This window comes from Phalacrocorax carbo, chromosome Z, assembly GCF_963921805.1.
Source record: "Phalacrocorax carbo chromosome Z, bPhaCar2.1, whole genome shotgun sequence".
Taxonomy (NCBI): domain Eukaryota; kingdom Metazoa; phylum Chordata; class Aves; order Suliformes; family Phalacrocoracidae; genus Phalacrocorax; species Phalacrocorax carbo.
The window spans coordinates 38,012,490-38,025,563 of NC_087548.1; the positions used below are offsets into that span (position 1 = coordinate 38,012,490).

Genomic DNA, 13,074 nt, shown 5'->3' on the forward strand with positions numbered 1-13,074 from the left:
TTCTTTTAATGCAAGCACATATCATTAAGAAAATATCAAACTGTAATATTAAATGAAATGTAAGTCTTTTGTTCAACAATGCTTTTTTTGATGCTTCTTCAAGACTGCAGGTAGCAGTGTTACGCTCTTTAAACCCACATTCTTCAATCTGCTTTCTAATAAGTTTTTTACTCTATTAACCTTATCACAGTGTTATTGTTCCAACAGAACATAATGGATAAGCAAACAGACACAAATTGTGTATTTGATTAAGTATGCCTGAACACTTTTAGGCACTCTGCGTTAGTATTTGGAAGTTATTAACTACTACAGCTGTAATCCTATAATAGGAAGAAACAAAAAGAATGACAGTACACCTTAAAGCATACAAAGCTCTCCAGGTACAACAAAATATAGCTTCTATCAGCACATTAATGAAATTGTCAAATGATAGCCTTTTTCAAATTAAATAACTGAGCTGAAACCGTCATGTACATGGAACTTCTGCATAAAAGAGTAAAAAAATCTCATAATTACTCTCACAGCAACACACATGCTATCGGCAGTTGGTAACTGAAAGTTCAAATTACTGCAACGGCATCATAATAACTGCATTGATCACCAGTTTTAATGCAGACTCCCTGGTAGGTCAAAGACAAATTGAGGGGCGGGGGCACATGACAGAACAAGAGAAATACCTATATAAAGGGCATATGAGAAAGAACACTTCAGTGGAACAGAGGTTTTGTACAATTTCAACAGTGCATTGAGTTCTCATCCTTAATTTTTAGATTGAGGAAAGAAAGAAAAGTCAAGCAAAAAAAAAAAAACCCAAACCATTTTTAACTGTAAAAATCTCCCATTTTTAGATTCTCCTATGATAAATCTTCCATTACTCTCTCCCATTCAGTAATGCTCAGCCCCAATGAGTATGCTCAAATGTGCTGTTGGCCTGCTATTGCTAAAGCAGTCTATTTCATCTCGGTTCTTAACTAAAAGAGAAAAAAGAATCAAAAGACTGGGAAAGCCTTGTTTTTCTTTAAGCCACAATTACATGCCACTTCAATCATAGTCAAATTTTCTTTCTTTCCCGTGGGGATTCACCCAGTGTCTCTGGGCACCTGTTCCAGCACAAGAGCATTCAAGTCTTCCTCCACCTAGCTGCTTATTTTAATGAAATTGGCATTAATTTAATCCTCTTTGAATCAGATTCAGACAAATTTGTCTAAGCTTCAGAAGCTAAGGGTGGTGGGTGGATGGACAGAACATTTAAACTTACCACACAAAGTTTTTTTTACATAGAAAACCAGACTGGCAAAAGGTGTGATTAAGTATTCCTTACAACAGGAAACCTAATACCTATAAATCCCTTCCACAAACAGCAGAAGATTTTACTGTTATTTTCTAAGCTGTATGTGAAAAGGTTGTGTGATAGAATGTCAAGTCATGGAACATTTCAGTACAAAGTTTGGATGTCTCAGGGAGTTTTGACTGTGTAAGAGGAAAAAAACCATAATCCCTCAAAGCCTTCCAAAATTTCAAGTGGTCTGCACCAAAAAACAGCAATGTAAAGCTAAGACCAGCAAACAACTAAAAAACACACAGAAAAGCAGAAGAGGAAAAAGAAGGCAGAAATCCATACTACACAGGCATCTTGCAGAAAGGAGGTACAGAACACATAGAAAAAACAATTAGATTTCAGCTAGATTATTTTCCTAAGCTCAAACATATCAGAAGAATTCAGCAATTCTCCTTATATAAGCCACCGTATCTTGGCATTGGTCTACAGAGAGGTGAAGTACCCCTTTATGCATCATGGGATTTTGTTTGGGTTTGTGACTGGGAGCCATGAGACCTGCTGAAAGATACATTGGAAAAAGACCTTCTGTTGTACCTTGAAACTCCTGTTTAAAACATTTCCAGAAGCACCTATAAAGGCATTAACCTCCTTCAGCTCTTTGCAATTGCAAAAGCAATGTCAACTGAGACATCAGCCATACTGCTCAGAACATTCAGATTTGTCATCTTTAATTTAATTCATCAGTACTTATTAGAAAAACTTTACCTGGAGGGGGAAAAAATATTATCACTTCTGCTATAAAAATAACCTCTAAGTATTACATTTCCTAAAACAAACCAAATAAACCCTTTCAAAGTAGTGTATTTGGACTCAAAACTGAACATATATTCTAGTGTAAAACAGACCTTTTAGATACTGTAAAATCTGCAGAACCAAATATAAACTTACTTAAAGAGGTATGGAAAATCTCTGAAAAATTTAATAGAAGCAATAAATTGTCAATTCTGTTCTCTTACTAAATGAATACTTGATGTTGCTTATGACAGAACCACTTGACTGAGAAACAGCTTCATAGAACAGAAACTAGCTGTTTTCTGACAAAACAAGAAAGCCTACATTTGCTGAATAACGTGTCATGTTTGTCCATTTTTACATTTTTACTTCCCTTTTTTAGATAAAGTTCCTTTTGTGCTGAAAAATACAGCCATTTCACCCTCCCCACTACTCCTTCATTCACTGCTTTTACCAGTTCCTCTTCACACTGCCTGGGTAGCACCTCGAGTTTCCTCTAACTCTTCGAGGACTAAGGAAAACTTGCTGAAAAAGCTAGCAGTCTGGGAAAACAGCTGTATGTTTATGACTGCTGCTCAGTTTCTCTTTTTGGCTTTAATCACAAGTCCCTAAATGCTGCTCTGCATTATCTACCAATTAGTTAATGCTAGTTCTAACCTGTACCAAGCCAGGTCTCCATAAACCCTCCTCACATGATATAGGCTTAGGAGCTGGCTCCGGCTCAGCAAGTCACCTCTATCTGCTTATCCACATTGGCAGCAGTTCCTCACTTCCTACCACAAGTGCTGAGCTCCTTTCTCTTGTAAAATGCCATGCCCCTCTCCTTGGAGACAATTACATTCATGGTTGATAGAAACAGAGAGTAATTCTGAAAAAAAAACCAAACAAAAATACAGTGTATGCTTCAAGGTATCCAAAAGTATTACTGGTCTTTTTAATGAGGCAAATAATGGCATCTGTCTTCTCACTGGTATGGGCACTTACTGCTCGTCAGCGTTAATAGGAGTCAAGGAGCTGTACAGATGCTGTATTATTACTATGCCCACAGGATTATCTCCCTTTATTACCCTAAACCAGAGATTTCTGACTGGTTACAAGGAAATTTGTGTACTCTCTACTTTTTGCCAGGACCCTTAGAAGTAGGAGGAAAAAGCCTGATGAATATGTCGAACTGTAATTCTATTAAATAACTTGAAGCAGAATGTCATAAGCAATTGCTTATTTAAAGACTGAAAGCAGGCACACATTTGTAAACAAATCATTCATTCAGGCTTTTTTTCAGACTGCTCCAGGCTTTCTATTTATCAGAGACAAATGGCAAAGTGAGGAGTCCTGCATCACAACATTTTGTAATACTCAAAAACAGAACTACAGCAAGAAAAATCTAAGACATCTACAACTCAGCACATCATTGTAGCATGGGGGTTTTGATGGTTTTATTTCTCTGCCAGCTTTTCTCATGGGAGGACTCCAATGAAGTTCCTCCAATGTACCATAAAAACTAAAATAAAACTTCAGATAGATATATTATTTAGTGCAGTGAAGAAGGAAGGACCTCCCTGCGCTGATGGAGAGAGCAGAGGTGAGTACAAAACTGCAAGTGCCCAGAACTATCTTGGGGAAATTAGTTTAATACTGAGCATGCTTAGCAACTTGCTTAGATCCTAAAAGAAAGCTGCTAGCTATGACATGGAAGCTAATCATCATGAATCGTACATATGAGATTGTGATATGAACTAGTAATTGATCAGGATTAAAAATTGCCACCAAGCCCTTGCCAGAGAGGATACACCTAGACCAGCATGGATGTTAGCTGGTCATGCCCAGTGGCAGACCTCCTAGCTACAGGGCGTGGTCTTCTGTTTTGACACAGACATGGAGAGCACCACACATCTATGAATGCTGGTGCAAGGTCTGCTGTGTCAGAGAACGTGTCCTGTTGTACTGATGAATTAAAAGTATGCAAACCTGCATGGCAGACACTACAGTTCCAACCTGATTTAGTAAGTATGTGCAGTGTAATTGTGTAACTGACAACATGTACTACATTTTAGGTTATTTAATTGACTGAATCACAGCTGGAGAGTAAACCAAGCCTAAACACACCATCGCAGTGTAGATCTGCCAAAAACCTTATTTATTTTAGAATTATTCTGGAATATCTTTACAGGTAAATATCATGGCCTTACTCATAGCTTTTCCCTACAATTAATTTATGGAGAGTAAAGAGTATTTGCAATGTTTTATCTTCAGTAAATCTGAACTCTTCATCCATACAACTCTGCAGTTCTCCTTTGTTAACTGGTGATAATACAAAATAGTTCTGTAGTTTTACTTGATGCTTAAAGCAAATTAAGAAAAACCCAGTATTCTATAACCTTATTTCTAGCAGAGCTAAAGATTGGTAGAAGATCGTGGAATACTGAAATCCTACAGCTAACTTTGAAACTGGACAAGAATGACAGAAGTAGAATTAAAGGAGCTCTATTTCTACTAATGTGTATTCGTTAGTAATTTTATTTCCCAGAGCTTGTGCAGATGCATTTTTGGAACAACTTGTGATGGTTCTGTAATTAAAACTTCATCTTTGTTACACCCCAAACAATGGCTCATTCGAAATTTTTATAGCAAAACATCAGACCTATGGAAGATGCCACATAAGTGAGATTTACTTCAACTTAATGAAAATGGAAGCTGCAAATATCACTTTGGTCAAGTAACTCTGTAAGTCATTTTACTTCATATGAAAATGCAGTTGGTCAAAATTTAATAGGAGGCAAAATCCTACTGCCTCAAGATTACTTTTAAATAACTTGGTCTTTTTGGACAACATGCAGTTTAAAGTAATGAAGTACATCTCGGCACATGAGTAAACGTACCAAATCTATACAGACACCGTGTAGTCCAGGATTCCAAATTATTCCAAACAAAATTCAAGATACATGAGTTCACAGCAGTTACCCTTCTTGACAAGAACAGATAAAGAAATGGCTATTCTGCAGTACAACCCATGGCAAAGAGTTCCATGAACATGGAAGATGACACAACACAGCACACTTCAGCTGTGCAAGATTAGAGTACACACCATCTCCCAGCAAGATTTAGTGGCATAAGCATGGTATGGGACAGTCGTGGCTAAAGTACATTCAAACACAACTCAAATCACATTCAAGCTAGCTCTCAAGTATCTGCATGACTCTCCTTGAGACTTACCTCTTTTCATCCTTCCTGGGTTAAAATTAGACACGCTTTAATCACACCCATGGGTGAAGTTTCATAGAAATTAACTTCAGAAAATGTTCATTCAAAAGAATTTAAAGCAGACCATTCAGCACTATACATTCAGAATAAAGATCAACTTGAAAGTAGGTCACTTTTCCCAGGACATCAGTTTTCTGCAGCTTTTTTAGGCTACAGCCAAGTTACAACAAGTATTTCCTACCCTGATCTTAACGTAACGTGGTTTATGGTACAGACTAAGGCCTAAGCAAGTTTAGTTTTGGAGCATGTTTTAGTCCAGTTTAGTTTTGGAGCATGACAAAAAATTCAAAGTATAGTATAACATTTTTGCTGTGTTTATGCTTTCTATTGCATGATAATACATATAACAACAAACAAGTTCATACAAATCCTATGGGCTTATGGCTCCCCTTCTTCACTGGAGAGACTCAAGACTGAGCTACAGAGACACTTGCCCTTTCTGCTTTTTCTTTCGCAGAGCTCCCTCCCATTGAACACATTGTCAGACTTTTAGCAAAATAGTGGGGAGTACTCTACCACATATACAGCCTTTACCTGCTAGAATAGAGCATAGGTTGATCGCATTGATAATGCTCCTCTGCATTCAAGGATGAAGAAGAAATTGTGGTTGCCCAGGAAGCAGCTTTGAACAGAGACTGAGTGCTCGGCACTAGATCCGGCCGGTGGCGTGAACCTAGTACTGTATACACAAAAATAAAGAACAGCTTTGGCAAATTTAATTTCCAGTCAAATCCAGGAATCTTTATACCACTGTATGGAGTAACATAGTGTTCTCAACAGCTTCCTGAAGCCTCTTAATATGTCTGAATTGATGTGATTTTCATATTCATGCGCCCATACACACACTCTTGCATTACAGGGCCAATTTCAGCTGCTAGCCAGTGCGTTCAGCAGAATACTAAGCAGCCCCAAGATCAAACATTAAACTGTGGTATGAATAGCTGATGAGTTCTTTTAAGTTCTGGGACTGGTCTCACTATCAGAGCCCAGATGGGATTAGGTGGCTGATTCTCCTTTGAGCCTGGCTGCAGATGAACTCTGAAAGAGGCAAAGTCTATATCTCTTCAGAAAGACTCTGGGAACAATGAACTGAGCTTCAAAAGATTTTATGTGATATGTTTGTTTAAAAGTCCGTGAAAAGAATAGCACTGGCTCTGGTCTTACCACTACCTGGGCTGAATAAACGTTTTTAGGATCCCGTGAAATCTAAAAGATTAACATCCTACTATAACCTTGATTCTGACTTCCTCTTGTTCCTGAAGGTCCACTCTGCTAAATATGACTAGCAATGTTCTCCATGAGAATAATCTGTCTCTGAAGTTTTGGAAAATCAGCCAGATTGGAAGCTTTGTATTTATAGGGCTTCTAAAGCTTATAATAAATTCCTTTAAAAACATTATTTAGGTGTTGATTTGAAAGACATTACCTTCTTCATCAAGGCTGGCATAGCTTTGTCCTTCAGCAAGAATGCCATGCTTTTCATCCCTCCATTCCTGGCTATCTGCACACACTACTTCTTGTGATGCTGCCTTTAGGGCTGTGATAGAATTGCACCGTTTCTTTGAAGGTGAACACTTTAAAGCTGCATTACCAAATGAACATAAGTGTTGATTGATTTCACTTATCTCCCTGCACATCTTTAACAGCATATAGAAAAGCTAGCCATCTACAAAGCTAGAGTTTCTGAATACAGGCAAACACATCCAGATACAAAACCACTTACCAAATATTATATTAAAACTAAAGCCAAAGGCATTATTTCATCTATGAGTGAGGTATTTTTGTATTTTTTCTGGGTTTTCTTACTGCTTATTGGACAAAAAAAAAAGTCAGTTAACCAACTTTGACATCACTAAGTTCCAAATCTCCTATGGAGTATCAACCCATGTAATCAGGATCTGACCTGCTACTGAACTTGACTCCCAGTTATAGTTCTTCTCCAGAAGGACGCTAGCCAGTTCATGTAGTGTTTTTCAGTTACCAGCTGCTGACCTCCATGCATTGGCCGCAACATTACTTAAGATGCACTGCAATAGTTCATCAAAGCCACTTGGCTAAAGACTGAAGAAGAGAATGACATGTATAGCTCCAGGATGTTGTTAAAAAAATAACATAGTAGCTAGCTGCTGAGCTAGCCTGTGCCCAAGGCTGAATCTGCTTTTTATGTTTTTATCATTATTTATGGAGGCTTGCTCTGTGCACTAGGGGGAAAAAAGCACACATTCAGAACACGGCTTAAGAGTTTAAACTAAAATGTCTAACTTGAAGTTTAGAAACATTGTTCCTGAAGGCAGGAGCACTCCCTATTTATTTTATGAAAGAATGATAATGCATTTGAACCATTAATCCATATAAAAAGTTGCCTTGTAAGCAGAACGGATCAATAAGAGCAGGATATTAAGACAGGTTAATAGCCTGGAAAAATGAGACAGACAGATTAAGATTAGAGAGAAAATTAGGTATGATGTCCTTAATTGTACATCGTAATTTTCAAATACAGAACAGGTTATGTCTTGTGCTGACCTAAATCTAGCAGTCAGAACTAGAAAGAACTGAAGACTCAGAAGCTCAGGAAACATATATGGCTGCATGAGACATTTGTTTTGTCCAAAAGACAGAGGTATCAAGTTGTCTACTCCTTACTCTCTATCAGTGCAGAGGAGTTCCTTTGAGTATTGTCTCAGAAGCAGAGCTCCCACCAGTTCCCTGGCAAAATTATTCCAGGGTTTGAGACATATGAGTCTCAAGAGGTTCCTTCCTCCTTTCAGCTGAATTTTGCTTCATATTACATCATATTTTGTCATATTACATCAGGTTATTTCGTTTTTATATTACTCATCCTTTTCTGAAGGATTTAATGTTTAACACCTTAAGTTGTTAATTTGTGCTAGTATTTGTAGTCATTCTTGTTTCATTTAAATGTCATTTAGTTCTATCCTTCATTTGTATTTTGTTCTACCTCTGTCCACATACACTTGTTTATCACTCCAGATAACCAATGACAATGTTAAAAGACCAGTATAAAACTGGTCAAAAAAGTATTTACAGAACACCTACTATCAGTTGGATAAAATGCCATATGCTCCATATTCCTTCTGTAGTATTTGAGCCAAATGTCCATTCCACATTTTGACATTCAACTCCAAATCAAATACAGTTCCATGAATAGGATTATCAAACTGCGAACTAGGATCCATTTTAGAGCATAAGATCCTCTATAAACTACATAGTTTTAGACAGTCAACATTTATATTCATCTGTCAAAAGCTCTGCTTTCTAAAAAGCCTTTAAGCAGAAACATCCTTTCTCTTACTGAAAATAAAAAAAAAGTGCAATTTCAGCACCTCCACAGATTTAAAAATAATTTAGCAGTAAAGCAGTAACTTAGTATGGATACATACTATTTAAACCAGCTGATCTGTATGACTTATAATTAGGTTTTACATCACTTTCCATAATTGTTGGAAAAAACCCTCAGTACTCAGATAACCAGAACAGCTTTTCCCCAAAGAGCATCCTGGGGCACCGTGAAACCCAAGCAATCATCTTTGCCTTGGTGGTATATTTATCAGGTCTTCCCTACAGCCTTCCTCATTGCACACACACACACTAAGTGCATCTCAGTGGTTGTCACCATCCTTCTCAGCACTTGTGATGATGCAGACTGAATTTCCTTTCAGTAGCATGACCAAGTCATAGAGGAATTATCCATCAATTCATTAATATTTATAAGACCCTCCAAAAGACTTATTTTCCTGAATATCTGTCACAACGTATCATGCATACAGGGAATCACAAATTAGGGTTAATTCAAATTCTCTATTTTTCTTCTAAAGACTCCTTCAATCTACTTAAATTATCTCATTTCTTATTTTTTTCTATTTCAGCTACTCTCAGCATTCTCCTTTCATCAGTCTACCCTATTCTTTTTCTTCCTATTTAGTAATTTCACAATGTACTTATCACCTACATTTTTGATTTCTTGTGCTCTTAGCTATCACTTTTCCCTCTTCTTTCTTGTTCTTTTAGACCTAATCACGTACGTTGTTCTAATCTGACATGTCTCTAATATCTGCCATGTTTTCACGGACTTGGTCAGAGTTTCACAAGCTCACTCCAAGTAACATGATTCTTTGCAAAAACAGCTGGACACTAGTCTTCAGAAAAGTGACATTATCTTTAGACAAAAGAAAGAGTAAAAAAGGCCCATTCAGTCTGAAAAATATTTACTTCCAGTGGTAGAAATTTTAGTGAAAATAAAACCTGATCTGAACTTTTGATGGAAGAAGCCTGTGAGAAGATATGTCTCTAAACTTTGATTTTTTTTTTTATTTTGCAATAAGAAAATACTTATACCTGGAGGAACTATAATTCAAGGTAGATATGAACATATCAACTTATGTTCAAGATATGCATTCTTGAATGATAGCTAATTTTCCCATTAATTTTCAAAGTCAGGCTAAATGCAGCAAGTCTGAAAATAAATATATTCCTTAATAGTTGTAAATTCTGTTGTTTTGCTTCATAGCTTACCCAGATTATGACAAAATATCGATACTGCTCACTCTATGGGACTAAGGCAACACTAATTTGTTCTTTTCACTTTGGAATCAAGAAACAAAATGTGATATCTATTTCTCAAATATTTTTGCTGAAATTTACCTTTGTATGCCTACATGGTCATTACTGCAGTGTTTGCAGCCTTTGGAAGGTACAGTGCACTGGTTTTAGCTAGGACAGAGTTAATTTTCTTCCTAGTAGTTCTATGGAGCTATGTCTTGCATTTGTGACCAAAACAGTGTTGATAGCACACCAAGGTTTTAGTTATGGCTGAACAGTGCTTATATAGCATCAAGGCCACCTCACACTGCCCTGCCAGCAAGGAGTCTAGTGGTGCACAAGAAGATGTGAGGGGGCACAGCTGGAACACCTGACCCCAACTAAGCAGAGGGATATCCCAGACTGTATAACGTCATGCTGAGCAACAGAAGATGGGATAAACAGGAGCAAGAGGGAAACATTCACTGTTACTGCATTTGTCTTCTCAAGTAACCACTACACATGATGAATTCCTGCTTTCTTAGAAATGGCTAAACAACTGCCTGCTGATGGCTAGTGGATGAATTCTTTGCTTTGCTTGCACATGCAACTTTTGCTTTCCCTATTAAACTGTCTTTATCTCTACCACAGAGTTTTCTCACCTTTACGCTTCTGATCCCTCCCCTTCCCACCAGGAAGTGAGTGAGTGATCATCTGTGTGGAGCTTAGCTGCCTACCAGGGTTAAACCGCAACATATGGGAAGAACTCACCTACGTAGGATCAAATTTACCCTCCATCCCCAGTGCCTTAAGATGATCTATAGTTTCAGGGTCTACTTTAAGTTCTAGAAATCAGTTCATTTTATCTGAGAGAAGTGACAATCAATAGTTAAATTACTGCTTCAGGACTTAAATGTAAGCCTTTGGATAACTTGGTAGTGATGCCCCCCTGCAGTGATGGTGGGTTTCTCTTGGCTTTTTTTCTATCCCCTGTGTATGGGGCTTGTGTGGCAAGGTTTTGGTAGTGGGGGGACTACAGGGGTGGCTGCTGTGAGAAGCTGCTAGAAGCTTCCCCCATGTCCAATAGACCCAATGCCAGTGGGCTCCAAGACGGACCTGCCACTGGCCAAGGCTGAGCCCACCGGTGACAGTGGTAGCGCCTCTGGGATAACGTATTTAAGAATGGAGAAAAACTGCTGCAGAACAGCAGCTGGAAGAGAGGGGTGAGAATATGTGAGAGAAGCAGCCCTGCAGACACCAAGGTCAGTGAAGAAGGAGGGGAGGAGCTGCTCCAGGCACCAGAGCAGAGATTCCCCTGCAACCCGTGGTGAAGATCGTGGTGAGGCAGGCTGTCCTCCTGCAGCCCATGGAGGTCCATGGTGGAGAAGATATCCACCTGCAGCCCATGGAGGACTCCACACCAGAGCACTTAGATGTGCCCTGAAGGAAGCTGTGACCCCGTGGAAAGCCCACGCTGGAGCAAGCTCCTGGCAGGACCTGTTGCCCCATGGAGAGAGGAGCCCATGCTGGAGCAGGTTTGTTAGCAGGACTTGTGACCCTGTGGGAGGTTGGAGCAGCTGGTTCCTGAAGGACTGCACCCCTTGGGAGGGATCCACACTGGAGCCGTTCATGAAGAACTGTAGCCTGTGGGAGAGACCCCACACTGGAGCAGGGTAAGAGAGTGAAGAGGAAGGAGCAGCAGAGACAACGTGTGATGAACTGACCACAACCCCCACTCTCCATCCCCTTGTGCCACTTGGGGGAGGAAGCAGACAAAATTGGGAGTGAAGTTAAGCCCAGGAAGAAGGGAGGGATTGGGGGAAGATGGTTTAAGATTTGGTTTTATTTCCCATTATCCTACTCTGACTTGATTGGTAATACATTAATTTTCCCCAAGATGAGTCTGTTTTGCCCATGATTGGTAATTGCAGAGTGATCTCCCTGTCCTCCTCTCAAGCCACGAGTGTTTAATGATTTTTTTCTCCCTCTGTCCAGCTGAGGATGGGAGTGATAGAGCGGCTTTGTGGGCATCAACCCACCACAGCCTGTAAGTAGCTAATAGTAACATGTATCTTACCCTTGCGAATTAATTAAAAGATTAAGGAAGCAGAAATGGAGGGGACACCTAGAAACACATTATAGTGACAAAGACAAAACACTTCATTAATATCCAACTTCTGATTTTTTTCCTTGATAAACCACAGAAGAAATCCACATCAAAGGGAAGAATGCCTATCTTTTCAAACATGCTGGAGGTGGTGTGTAATCAATCTTCACTTCTGCAAATTAAAGAAATTAGTATCAAAGGGGGTATTTCTATGAGTAACAGATGTAGGACTGGACACATCATTAGAGCATAAAATTCACCTTTATATCAATGCTAGTATAAGGGAACCTGTTTTACCTTCAGATGTCCCTGATGTGACAAAAAATACATACCAAATAATTCTCTGTAGTTCTACTATTAGAGTACAATCCCATTTGTACCAGTGAAGAAACTCAACTTCCAGCAATGTAAGTGCTACACATGTTGAAGAATGAATTCTTCTATAGCCAAGAGACAGGACCATTATAAATTAATGATTATAGGATTATCTAAAAGAGTAGAGGTCATAACTTTATTACCTTGAACTTTCTTGAAAACTTTTGTACTCATAAACTTTAAAAATCTGTCTGCATAAAAACTTGGTCGGTGAACTGAAACAGCATCCTGCAAGATTGAAAAAGCTCTCAGTCATATTTTCCATAAGTAAATCACAAGAAAGAAGCTAGACACCTCAGGTCAGCTGTATCATACATTTCAGGCATATCATAAATTTCAGCCATAATCAAAACAAGTGAATCCTAACAAATTTTTCCTTTTTAAAGGTTAATTCTTCAAGGACTTTTCTTTAAGTATTTATGAAATTATTAGTTATGAGTTACACAGCCATATTCTGCAAAATCTGCTTAGTATTTGAAATTTTTTTTTCATATTATGTACATTTTTCAGTTACAGATTCATCAACGTCCTGCTAAGGGGCCATTGTCTTGTGTAAGCCTTAAGGACAAGCTGATCATTTTAGTTGCTTTTTGAAAAATCAACAAATAAAATCAGAGCACATATTGGGAAATGGACCTAAAAGATTTCAGCAACAGTCCCAACCATGTGGCGATGGTAGACAACAAATATACAGGAGCTAGCTCTTCCCTGGTCGTAAGTC

The 13,074-nt window shown here is 38.5% G+C and overlaps 1 protein-coding gene across 6 annotated transcripts in view; it reads right to left on the bottom strand.

Annotated features, from left to right (window-relative positions):
- PIP5K1B (phosphatidylinositol-4-phosphate 5-kinase type 1 beta) overlaps nucleotides 1–13,074 on the bottom strand; it is a 112,670-nt gene that overhangs the window by 14,998 nt on the left and 84,598 nt on the right. For all 6 annotated transcript variants that reach the window (XM_064437994.1, XM_064437997.1, XM_064437999.1 and 3 more), the window contains 3 exons: nucleotides 12,497–12,581; nucleotides 6,759–6,914; nucleotides 5,867–6,011 (listed from right to left, as the gene is read on the bottom strand). In XM_064437994.1, coding sequence (XP_064294064.1) covers nucleotides 5,867–6,011; nucleotides 6,759–6,914; nucleotides 12,497–12,581 — 386 coding nt within the window. The remainder of the gene's footprint in view (nucleotides 1–5,866; nucleotides 6,012–6,758; nucleotides 6,915–12,496; nucleotides 12,582–13,074) is intronic.